A 12,937-nucleotide genomic window follows, 5' to 3' on the forward strand; every position below is an offset into this window, starting at 1 on the left:
TTTAAATTTATTTTGTAAGGATAAAGTATTTGAAAATAAATTTTTGGTCTGTCTATGGGGAAAGAAAGTTGTGCACATATTCTGATTAATCAAAGTATATTTAAAATTAAGCTTAATTTTAAAAAGAAATCTCTCTAATTCACATTTTAATATGTAAATAAGCGTAACTTATTTACACATTGCAATAAAGTTAATAGAAAAAGAAGCTACATTGCTCTTCAAAAGAAGTACCTGAGGCTTTTCATGAGTCTTTGAGGTTAGCCTTTCTTTTGTATTGGAAACTCATGTGATGCAGTAATTGCCACGTTTAGGTTATGGTTAGTAATTTATTACTTTAAGGGATTTGTTGCACCTAATTTTATTTTAAAACAATCTTGTGAAAATGGCTGTGCATATGATTTTCTGTTTTATAGGAAAATAATGGCCTAAATCTTTGTGATCTAGTTCTGTTTATTTAGAACTAGAAATAAATAAATGTTTGGATGCTTTTATTTCTTATCCATTCCTCTTCTCATTATACCTTTACTAAATCTTTCCTATATATTTTACAAAGTAATTAGTATACCATATTCGATTTATTTATAGCAACTTTATTTTGGCACACTTTTTTTTGGAAACTGAATTACATCCATAGACTCTGTCTATGAACTCTGATCTGATTTAGTTTTGGTTTCCTCTACCATTATTTCAGGAAATCTCAGTCTTTCTAAACCAAAGACATATTTAGAATCACACTCAGTTTTTCTTTTAGAAAATACTTTTGTCTGAAAGGCACATTCAGTTACACTTTTTGTTTGATTTTACAAATAAGTTGCTTGTATCATGGGATACTTTGCTGGAAAACTTTCTTATGTGAAAACTTGCCAAGAGAAATTCAAGAACCTTGAAAATTCCCCCCTTGGAGAAGCTTTACGATCAGGACAAGGACGACGATCTTCACCACCTGGGTAGGCCAGATTCTGATCTTTACTTAAGATTTTTAATTTTTAAGAAACAACTAGATGTTGTTACAACTCACGGCCCAAAAACATTGCCTGAAGGACCACTGGATACTTGCCATTTGCTGTAGGCTAAAAGTAGTTTGTTTCAAAAATTGGAGCAAGACATGCCACCATTTATTTATTTATGAATGAATGAATGAATGATGAGGCCTCCTTCTGTTGCGCAGGCTGGAGTACAATGGCATTATCCTAGCTCACTGCAGCCTCGAACTCCTGGGTTCACAAGGCCCTGCTGCCTCAAGCTCCCGGAGTAGCTAGGAATACAGGCGTGAGCCCCTGCACCCAGCTAATTAAAAACAATTTTTTTTATAAAGATGGGGGTCTCACTATGTTGCCCAGGCTGGTCTTGAACTACTGGGCTCAACTGATCCTCCCGCTTCGGCTTCCCAAATTGTTGAGATTAAAGGTTTGAGCCACTGTGCCTGGGTCTTCATTTTTGTTTTGTTTGGTTTTGAGACAGTTTCACTCTGGCTCCCAGGCTGGGAGTACAGTGGTGTGATCTCGGCTCACTGTGACCTCTGCCTCCTGGGCTCAAGTGATCTTCCTCCCTCAGCCTCTGGAGTAGCTGAGACCACAGGCATACACCACCACGCCTAGCCAATTTGTTGTATTTTTTATAGAGACAGGGTTTTACTGTTTTTCCCAGGCTGATCTCAAACTCCTGCGCTCAAGCAATCTGCCCCACTTGACCTCCCAAAGTGCTGGGATTATAGGCGTAGTGAGCCACTGCATCTGGCCTTCATTGTTTTAAATATAGAGTTGTATCCTACTGGGAGTACATGTTCTAGAATAAAGGATTTTATCTTGATTCAATTTGGCAGACCTTTGGTTACTATAGTTTGGACTTTTATTTTGAATTCCCAAATCTTATCAATCCCATTCATCTCTTAACAGATTTCAACTTTTCATTTTAGTGCTTCTTAAACAGATAGGCAGGCAATGTAATCCCCATGAGAGAGAATTACTTGTATCTGCTTTAGCAAATTAGTGTTTATATAGATTCTTAGCTGTGACATTACCTTCTCAATTGACATGGGAAATGAACATGGTTATTGAAATTAGACCTGATTTAAAGTGCTTTTTCTTTCCAAGAACTTTCAAACATGTTAAAATTATCTTGAAAGGCTAATAGTTAGAAAGTTGAGTATACATTTCCTATTTTTCTATATTAACAGCGACGGCTTTTAAGATGTATAAGTGGGTCAGGACTTTTTAAAAGTATTTTGTTGGCAGAAAGACCAGACCTCATTTTACTGTTTATAAATAACTGTGTTAAAAGTTATTTTGAGGCCGGATGCGTGGCTCATGCCAGTAATCCCAGCACTTTGGGAAGTTGAGGCAGGAGGGTTGCTTGAGCCCAGGAGTTTGAGACCAGCCAGGGCAAACTGTAGTGAGTCTCAACTATAGTGAGACCTCATCTCTACAAACAACCAAGTAGTGATGCATGCCTATAGTCCCTCCTACTTGGGAAGCTGAGGTAGGAGGATCACTTGAGCCTAGGAAGTGGAGATTGCAATAAGCCAAGACTGCACCACTGCACTGTAGCCTGGGTGACAGAGTGAGACCCTGTCTCAAAAAAATAAAAAATTTATATGTATATATAGTTATGGAAATAAGATATGAAAGAAGTTATTTTAACACTTCTTTAAGATATAGGCAGTGACTCATATTTCTTAATATGATTTTCATTTACAGGCATTATTACCAGAAGTCAAAATATGACTCAAATGTGAGTGGTCAATCATTTGTGACATCCTCAGCAGCAGACAACATAGAAATGCTTCCTCATTATGAGCCAATTCCATTCAGTTCTTCTATGAATGAATCTGCGCCCACTGGTATTACTGATCATATTGTCCAAGGTAGAAACTTCTCTTGAAATGAATTTCAACATTTTATGGTCCAACGTATGTATAAACTTTATTTGATGACCTTTTCTGCTGGATATCACCTGTGTGTTCTACCATCAATCATCAACCTAACCTCAGCATGTTTGTTCATTTGTTTCTTCATTCATTCAACTTTTCTTGAGGACCAGTAGATGTTGAGGACTCTGCTAGTCGTGGAAGAAGATGAATAACGCTTGGTTCTTGTGCCTGAAAAACTCTCAGTCTGTTAGAAGATACAGAAATACAAGGATAAATTACTAGTATGTCCCAGTAATTGAAAATACTAAGGCAAGCTTAGTGGAATAGTGAAGAAGAAATGATAAATCATGTCCAGGAAGTAGAGGCTCCAGGAACGATTTAAAAAGGTTACATTTGATAGGCTGGGTTTTAAAGGCTTTCAACTTTCTTGTCTATAATATAAGAAAGAGCTGTTGTCAAGTGAGAAAATCCATGTGAAAATGTTTTGTGAAGTTTGTAAATACTAGCTTTGAAGATCACACATATAAGTGCAACAACATCAATTTTGGATTAAGGCTTGGATTTGAATCGTGATTGACATTTGCTAGCTATGTGACCTTGTAAAACTACTACTACATTATAATAATATAGTAATATTATTATAACTACTTTATAATCCTTTCAGTTTCTTGATCAGTTGAATGGAGATGATAATAACCTCTCTTAATGAACTGTTGGAATTAAATGAAATAATCAGAGGCAATGCCTGGCAAATAATAGACTCAAAAAACATTAGTTTCTTTCCTTCAGTCTAGTCTGTAGTGTAAGATGAGGAATTAGAAACAGGAAATACAGGTCTATAATTCTTTATCTAAAATCCTGAAATTCAAAAAGGTTTAAGCCAAGTTTTCTTTTTTTTTTTCTTTGAGACAGAGTCTTGCCCCGTCGCCCAGTCTGGGCTGCAGTGGTGCGATCTTGGCTCACTGCAGCCTTCGTCCCCCGGCTTCATGCCATTCTCCTGCCTCTGCTTCCTGAGTAGCTGGGACTACAGGTGCCTGCCACCACGCTCGGCTAATTTTTTGTATTTTTGGTAGAGACGGGGTTTCACCGTGTTAGCCAGGATGGTCTTGGTCTCCCAACCTCGTGATCCACCCACCTTGGCCTCCCAAAGTACTGGGATTACAGGCGTGAGCCACCGCACCCAGCCTGTTTTTGTTTTTTAATAATTAAACTGATAATAAAATCTGACCTGAATTCATTTAGCAGAATACCCTGACCTAAATTCACATAAGTTATATAAATGTAGACTTTATTTACTTTGCCAGATAAGATTTTTCCATTAATGTGTTTGCTTACTCATTTCTGTCCTAAACCTCTGAATGGATGGATATTAAGTAATATAAGGGGTATTTACTATAGTATTTTTCTAAAATCTCAAACTGAATTGTGAAACATATCGGACCCCAAGGTTTGGATAAGGGATTATGGACCTTTGTAGAGTATACTCTTTAAATTTTAAAAGATTAGAGGGAAAGAAGTTAAAGGGAGGGGAGGGTATACAGTGGAAAGGGAGAAGTTGATTATACGTCAGAGAAGGTTCTAGAGAATGCAGAAGGGGTTCTAGGTAGGTCAGAATATAGAGTAGCCACTAGCCATATGTGGCTATTTAAATTAATTAAAAATAAATGAAATTTAAAGTTCAATTTCTCAATTGCTCTGGTAGCATTTCACTTGCTCAACAGTCGTATGTGCTAGTGGCTACCATGTTAGTGCCAATATAGAACATTTTCATCATTGCAGAAAGTTATGTTGGACAGCACTACTTCAGAGCAAAAGTCGGGGCAAAGGGGTGAGTATTACCCTTGTATTAAGGAAGAGACAGGAAAGAATGGAAGTTCAGATGATTAAAGAGTTTGGATGAAAGTTACTGAGAGCTTCTTAATCCTCAACTCTGATTTTTTATTTTTTTCTTTAATGGTTGGAAGCAAAGGCATCAAATTAGTCAGAAAAGGAAGGAAGGGAATGGGCAGATTAGGAGAGAATGGCTAAAGTCACTATCTTATCTCCAAAGGCAGCTGTCCTTGTTCCTCATTGTGTCTCATTTAACCAGTCTGAAGTTCAAATCCATTATTCTTGTACAATAGTCCCCCCTTATCCATGGGGGATAAGTTCGAAGACCCCTCAGGATGCCTGAAACCTCAGATATTACCAAATCCTTTATGTTCTATGTTTTTTTAATCTAGATGGCTACCAAGTTACTAATAGGCAATGTAGTGTAGACAGTGTGGATATGCTGGACGAAGGGATGATTCAAGTCCTGGATGGACCAGAGTGGAACCTCACAAGATTTTATCACACTGCTCAGAACAGGGTGTAATTTAAAACTTATGAATTGTTTATTTCTGGAATGTTCCATTTAATATTTTCAGACTATGGTTGACTGCAGGTAACTGAAACCCTGGAAAGCAAAACCACAGATAAGGGGGCACTACTGTATTCTAGACATGCACTAACTCCTTGTAATGACTTGCATCCTTCCCACCATTTGCATTAGGAAATTCTGTTATATAGTTTCTTTTCCATACAAAAGCCAACAAACAAAAAGCCCTTTGGTATCTACCCACAGACTACTTAGCAAGGCCATGTCTTAATATTATTTTATGCCTTCCACAGCAGCCATCCATCCATCCACTGCTCTGTCTTCTGACCCACTTTTCTAGAGAAAATCAAAGTGGCTACTTTTTTACTGCTCTCCACATGGGCCAGCAGTGGCCTGCTTTTGCTTTGTCCCAGATGCTGTCCTCCCTTACCATGGCATCTTCTTTGGTTTAAGTCCTACTTTAGTTCTGCTTTTTTTTTTCCAGGAATTCAGAGAGTTATTAATCTTTTAAAATAGCAAGCACTTCTTCGTTGCTGTTAGGAGACTTAGAGTTTATTACAGTTACATTTAAATCAGTGCTACTTTACATTTTTCATTTTTTAGTCCTTCCAGTTCTTTATAACCTTCTCAAAATAGTAAATCATGTTCTCTCCACAATGTGGAAAATTCTCTTCTGTCTTCTTCTGTCTGATTTATATTTTCATTATTTGTTCCAGAATTTTATAACAGTAAAATTTTTTTATAAGAAAAAGTATTAGACCTGGAAGGAACTTCAGAGATCATCTACTCAAACTACCATATTAAACAATTGAGAAAACCAGGATTCAAAGAAGCTTAGTGATTTGCCCAAGGACATTTCCTAATTGTCAGCAGAGTGGGGTTAAGAACCCAAGGTTCCTGAAGTACCCACGATTTCCTTCAGAATTAATATAACATATATGGTTAAGGGAAATGAGTTCAGTAATTACTTATTACTGAATAAGTAATAAGTAATACTTATGCACTTATGCGAAGTGTTTTAATCCCAATATAAGGTTGCAATATTTTTCTTTACATTCTTTTTTTAGTAAGAAAAATTTAGTTTTGAACCATCATATAATAATACAAGAACTAATTAGGAGAAATTTAAATCATCTTTGCTTTATATCAGTACAGTATATATTTGTTTAGCAGAATAAAAGTTTATGGTTGAAAACGGCTGAGTGCAGTGGCTCATGCCTGTAATCCCAGCACTTTGGGAGGCCGAGGCAGGTGGATCCCCTGAGGTCAGAGTTCAAGACCAGCCTGACCAATATGGCGAAACCCCGTCTCTACTAAAAATACAAAATTAGCTGGGCATTGTGGCACATGCCTGTAATCCCAGCTACTCAGGAGGCTCAGGCAGAAGAATCACTGGAACCTAGCAGGCGGAGGTTCTGGTGAGTCAAGATCGCGCCACTGCGCTCCAGCCTAGGCAACAGAGTGAGACTCTGTCTTAAAAAGAAAAAAAAGAAAGCTTATGGTTGAAAACATTATTTAATGTATAGTTATGTTGCTTAGAAAATTCTAATTATTCACTGGAATCTTACCTTTGAGTTCTAAAAAAGTATCACAAAAATTATTTTTTAAAAAATTAATATTAAAATTATATGCCCAATTTATATGTCTCATTGAAAACATCTTTGAAAAATAGTACTTTTGGTGTGGTATGTGGTATGTAAGACTTTGTAAGTTAAATAGTTGTTCACTGAATGTTAGCAGCTTTTTTTTTTAATGTTCATATGGCCTTTGTTGCTGTTTATAAACTTTACAAACTGTGTTCACTATTTGATCCTGTCAGCCAATATTAGGAGGAACCACTGCATTATATTTACATTTGACCCTATGATAATATGTAGTATTCACATTTTGACTCTCTGGGAGAAATAAAGAATAAATTTTAATTCCCAGGCCAAAATAACAGTTGATACTTTCTTCTGCATTAATGTTGCATCTTTTAGACCAGAATGAAAACAATACATATTCTGATTAAAGGCTATGTTTTATACTTTTCAAGTAATTATTTTCAACTTTTTTTTTTTTTTTTTGGAGACAGATTTTTGCTCTTGTTGCCCAGGCTGGAGTGCAATGCCGCGATCTCGGCTCACTGCAACCTCCTCGTCTCTGGTTCAAGTGGTTCTACTGCCTCACCCTCCTTAGTCTAGGATTACAGGCGTGTGCCATGACACCCAACTAATTTTGTGTTTTTAGTAGAGATGGGGTTTTTTTCATTGGCCAGGCTGGTCTCGAACTCCTGATCTCAGGTGACCCGCCCGCCTCAGCCTCACAAAGTGCTGGGATTATAGGCGTGAGCCATTGTGCCTGGCCTGTTTTCAAGTATTTTTGTTTAAATTTCATAAAATGGTAAAATAAATGATTTTTGAAAATAGCTGGAGTTGTTTTCATAGAGTCTGTGGTTATAGGACTATTTAAGTATATATTGAGTAAAATCTGTACTATGTCAAGTGTTATTCAGTTGTCACTAGTAGAATATCTTTCTCTTTTAATTCTGTATACAGTATGACTAACTCCAGTTTAAAACACTGGTATTTTAATGAGTTTAAATTGTACGGTTATATATTATGATACCTATTTTTCTTCTGGCTGTGGTTTAGTTTTTAAAATCTTTGATGTCCATTTTAATTTTTAGAAATAAAAGCTTAAAAATATAGGCAGAAGTAGATTTCAGTTTGATAATTATCTTGGTGAAAGTATAGTACCTGTGAAATGGTGGTAATAATTTGATTCTTTATACTATTTTGATTGTAGGTAAGGAGCATTTGTAAAATTTAGTTGCTTTAGAGTTATACAAATCCTTTTATTACCATTTATTAACTGTTTGTTGTTTTAGGACCTGATCCCAACCTTGAAGAAAGTCCTAAAAGAAAAAATATTACATATGAGGAATTAAGGAATAAGAACAGAGAGTCATATGAAGTATCTTTAACACAAAAGACTGACCCCTCAGTCAGGCCTATGCATGAAAGAGTGCCAAAAAAAGAAGGTATGATAGTTTAGTCTGAATCACTTTACTGTTTAGGATTGGAAACTAAAACATTACTTTAAAACAGTACTATAAAAAATTAATTAATATGTGATTTAACTCTTCAAGCAGTTAACTAAAGTAAAATATTTTTAAAATAGTACTTTACAGTTATCTGTTCTTCCTCTTTTTTTTTTTTTTTTTTTTTTTTTTGGAGACGGAGTCTTGCTCTTGCTCTGTCCCCAGACTGGAGTGCAGTGGCACGATCTTGGCTCACTGCATCCTCTGCCTCCTGGGTTCAAATAATCCTCCTGCCTCAGCCTCCCAAATAGCTGGGACTACAGGCACCTGCCACCACGCCCAGCTAATTTTTTGTATTTTTAGTAGAGACAGGTTTTCACCATGTTGGCCAGGATGGTCTCGATCTTTTGACCTCATGATCCACCTGCCTCAACCTCTCAAAATGCTGGGATTACAGGCGTGAGCCACTGCACCTGCCAGTTCTTCCATTTTTAAGGTGTTCCAAAAGCCATTTTGTGTTAGAAAATACTGAAGTCAAGACCAGGCGCAGTGTCTCATGACTGAAATCCTAGCACTTTGGGAGGCCAAGTTAGGTGTATCACTTGAGGCCAGGAATTGGAGATCACCATGGCCAGCATGGTTGAAACGCTGTCTCTACTAAAAAAAAAAAAAAAAAAAAAATACAAAAAAAGGTATGGTGGTGCATGCCTGTAATCCTAGCTACTCGGGAGGCTGAGGCAGGAAAACTGCATGAACCCAGGAGGCAGAGGTTGCAGTGACTGACAGTACGCCACTGCGCTCCAACCTGGATGATGGAGAGAGGCTCTGTGTCCAAAAAAAAAGAAAATAATGAACTCCAAATAGTAAGACTTAAGACAGCAAGATTAGTTTTGTAACACAAGGTAGAGATTATACACTCATTTGACTGTTTTTCTCTTATAAAAAATCTCCTTGGAGATCTGATAGTCTTATTTTCCTAATGATACACCTATCACATAAGTTGCTGTAGTGACCTGAGGTTGGCATTGTGCTGTAATACCACTTGTGGCCTAACCACAGAATGATTGAGTAATGAGATTGATTTTCTTTGTACGTTTGGGTTTTTCTCTTGTTTATTTTTTTGTTCTGTGTTTTTTTGTTTGTTTGTTTTTTCTTTTTGAGATGGTTTTATTCTGTCACCCAGGCTGGAGTGCAGTGTTGTAATCATGGCTTACTGCAGCATTGACCTCCTGGGTTCAAGCAGTTCTCCTACCTCAGCTTCCCGAGTAGCTGGGACTACAGGTGTATGCCACCATCCCTGGCTGTTAAAATTTTTTTTTGGTACAGTGGGTTTTTCCCTATGTTGCCAAGGCTGGTCTTAAACTCCTGGGCTCAAGTGAGTCCTTTCACCTTGACCTTCTAGGATGCTGAGATTATAGGTGGGAGCCACTGTGCCTGACTTTTCTGGTATATTTGTGAAATTGAAAGAGTTATATACTATATACACCAGCTTCTAAGGCATTTCTTAAAGAGGAAAAAAGCAAAAAAAACTACTTTGGAAAAATAATTGTGAATTTTTAAATGCTGATTTCTTTTAAGTCTCTTTGAAATAGCTATACATCAGCCAAAGTAAATTTTTTGATATAAGTTTACCTCTAAAGGAAGAGGGCATTTGAATAGGGTTTTGTAGCTATTTCAGTATAGGATTTTATGATTTTCTCTTAAGGAATTTCAGAGTATGTGTCATTGTTTCAAGGTTTTCTATTTACTACTTTTTTTTTTTTTTGAGATGGAGTCTGGCTCTGTCGCCCAGGCTGGAGTGCAGTGGCTGGATCTCAGCTCACTGCAAGCTCTGCCTCCTGGGTTTACGCCATTCTCCTGCCTCAGCCTCCGGAGTAGCTGGGACTACAGGCGCCCGCCACCTCGCCCAGCTAGTTTTTTTGTATTTTTTAGTAGAGACGGGGTTTCACCCTGTTAGCCAGTTTGGTCTCGATCTCCCGACCTTGTGATCCGCCTGTCTCGGCCTCCCAAAGTGCTGGGATTACAGGTTTGAGCCACCGCACCCGGCTATTTACTACTTTAAAAATGGAAAGAATAGGTCTTTGGTACCTTCTTGAAGGTCATATGCCACAGATAATGCAAAAATACATGGAAGTCCTTCGTATTTGTTGTTATGATCATTTTTTAGAGCTAATTTTATTTTTAATCATTAGTGGTTGCTTCATTTGGAGTTCTGTTTTTATAACAATGGTAGATAATATCTGCATCATATTATTAATGTAAAAAAATCAACCTTTGAAATTAGGGATCTACCATACTTTTGAATGTTTGTCATCAAACAACATTTAGCATAAACTATGCATCTAGTGGCCATTGCTCTGTAATAAGTAAAGACTCGTTAGTACTTTGTTCTGCTAATTAATTTGAGGATTTAGATTGTAAGCTCTGTGAGGGCAGAAAGTAATATTTTTCTTATTTTTGTAATCTTTTCTATTATTGTCTGCATAGCATAGTACCTTACACTGTATCAGAAATTGAGTATTTTGGTTTAGGCTTCTATAGTGATAGAGGTTAAGAAAGGAAATTTTGTAGACCTTTAGTATTTGCTGGATTTTGACATTTGTGATTTTTGACTGAAGTCTTCAAGTTCTGTTACATGACACAAGAATGTGAAATGATTTTTTTTTTTTTTTTTTTGGTAAAAGGTTTTTTGTGTGCTTTATATAATTTAAAGAAAAGACTTGTTATGAAATAGTTTCAGTGATTTTCTAAAATATTATTGAAATTAGTACAGGGTAGATTCACAGGGTCAGAAAGTGTCACTTAAAGTTTTCACCTTTTGCTTATGTGGTTGATACTTATCTAATTAGAAATTAAGTCTCAGAAATTTTAAAAATTCAAGCACGTATTCTATTAACTGCCGGAGCAATGTCACCACACATCCTGTAGCTTCTAGAAAACCGTGTAACATATACTCGTGAGGGAATGAGAGCAAGGGGAAAAGGCAAAATGTGAAGGATAAGGATATATAATGTCAATATAATAATGAAATAATTTTGACTTCATGTATTCCCTGAAAAGAGTCCACACTGTGATAACTGCTGCTTTATATTGTTATGATTACTCATAGACAGAGGCTGTGTTGAAGAGGAGCAAAAAAGTAAAGGAGTAGAATAGACAGTGGAGCATGTTTCAAAATGTAAAATGTAGAGTACCTGTGAAATGTAGTAGTATTTTCTTCTTATAGTAGTATTTACAGCCCTGAGAGAGAAGATTGAATTAATTACAACTTGAACATTTGACAATTTCTACTGCTGTATTTTTTGTGAAAAACGAAAATTCAAATGTTTGTTTTATTATTTCCCACTAATTTTTTTTTTTATATGACTTAATATGTGCCACACTTACTTAGGTAGTACAGTAAAGATGTAAAAGTACCCAGGCTTTGGATCTAAACAGACCTGTACTAAAATCTCAGTTCTTGTTAGGGCTTGTACCTTGGGCAAGTTACTAATCTGTTCTCTCACCATTAAAATGAGAATTGTGTTTAGAAGTTTGTTATGAGGACTAACTATTTATGTAAAATTCTAGATACAATGCATTTGTCCAACCCCAAGTTGACAAAAGTCTTGCCATTCCCTTTTTGTAATTATAATTTGACTCTCATGTGCTTTTATTCAAATGAGAGAGAAACATAACTTTTCATCATAGCAACAAACTTGAAATAATCTTTTACTTATTATTGCTTGGAATCATCAATTATTTGTGCTTTTTTCCTAGTCAAAGTAAACAAATATGGAGATACTTGGGATGAGTGAAAAATTACATCATTGGACCTACTGAAGGAGTTTCAACATCCCGCTTCATCTAGGTGGTCATGATTACCTGCATGCTTTGAGATCAGCAGCAGTCTTCATAAACACATTTAAAACAAGATCCTGGATTTTTGTGGTTTGACTTCTCTGGCGTGTTAAAAAAAAACGCAGATTTTTAGTGTTAATATTGTGTAAATGTCCTTACCTTGGGGATTCATTTGAATGATGGTATTATACCATGACTGTATACAGTTTGTGAAATTGTTGCAAGGGCAAAGACACTCATAAAACCAGCAAGAGATTACAGTGCTCTAGAATCAGCATATATGAAAATAAATGATATCTGCATGTTGAATTGGGGTGGGTGGGGGGAGCAAGCATAATTTTTAAGTGTGAAGCTTTACATTAAGAAATTATTAAAAAGCTTTTTTCCTCCGGTATTTGCTGTATTATCTTAATGTTTATGCAAATAAAATGTAAAGGAACATGCAGCAGCCCTCATCTTCCTTGATTTTATGGTTTTATTGTTTGTAATTTATTGATTTATTTTTAAGCTAGTTATAATCATGTAGGTAAAGGAAATAAAGTCATCTATAATATTTAATAATATATGGCTGGAGGCAGTGGGCAGTGGTTGATGCCTGTAATCCCAGCACTTTGGGAGGCTGAAGTGGGAGGATTGCTTGAGTCCAGGAGTTTGAGACCAACCTGGGCAACAAAGTGAGACCCCATCTTTACAAAAAAATAAAAATTAGCTGGCGATAGTGTTGTGTGCCTGTAGTCCTAGTTACTTGAGAGACTGAGTTGGGAGGATCAGTTGAACCCAGTGGTTCTAGGTTGCAGTGAGCTGTGATCACACCACTGCACTCCAGCCTGTGCAACTGAGTGAGACC

General features: G+C 36.5%; 1 protein-coding gene across 6 annotated transcripts in view; it reads left to right on the forward strand.

The window, feature by feature from the left end:
- OCIAD1 (OCIA domain containing 1) overlaps positions 1–12,535 on the forward strand; it is a 29,831-nt gene extending 17,296 nt beyond the window's left edge. For 2 of the 6 annotated variants that reach the window (XM_001103872.5, XM_015138354.3), the window contains exons 6-9: positions 812–947; positions 2,697–2,863; positions 8,098–8,250; positions 12,010–12,535. In XM_001103872.5, coding sequence (XP_001103872.1) covers positions 812–947; positions 2,697–2,863; positions 8,098–8,250; positions 12,010–12,047 — 494 coding nt within the window. In that variant the 3' untranslated portion in view covers positions 12,048–12,535. Of the gene's footprint in view, positions 1–811; positions 948–2,696; positions 2,909–8,097; positions 8,251–12,009 lie in introns of all 6 variants that reach the window. The other 4 variants (XM_078003395.1, XM_015138359.3, XM_015138358.3 and 1 more) reach the window with 2 other exon arrangements.
- Positions 12,536–12,937: the final 402 nt, after the last annotated feature.

The sequence above is a fragment of the Macaca mulatta genome, chromosome 5, assembly GCF_049350105.2.
Source record: "Macaca mulatta isolate MMU2019108-1 chromosome 5, T2T-MMU8v2.0, whole genome shotgun sequence".
NCBI classification, from domain to species: Eukaryota; Metazoa; Chordata; class Mammalia; order Primates; family Cercopithecidae; genus Macaca; species Macaca mulatta.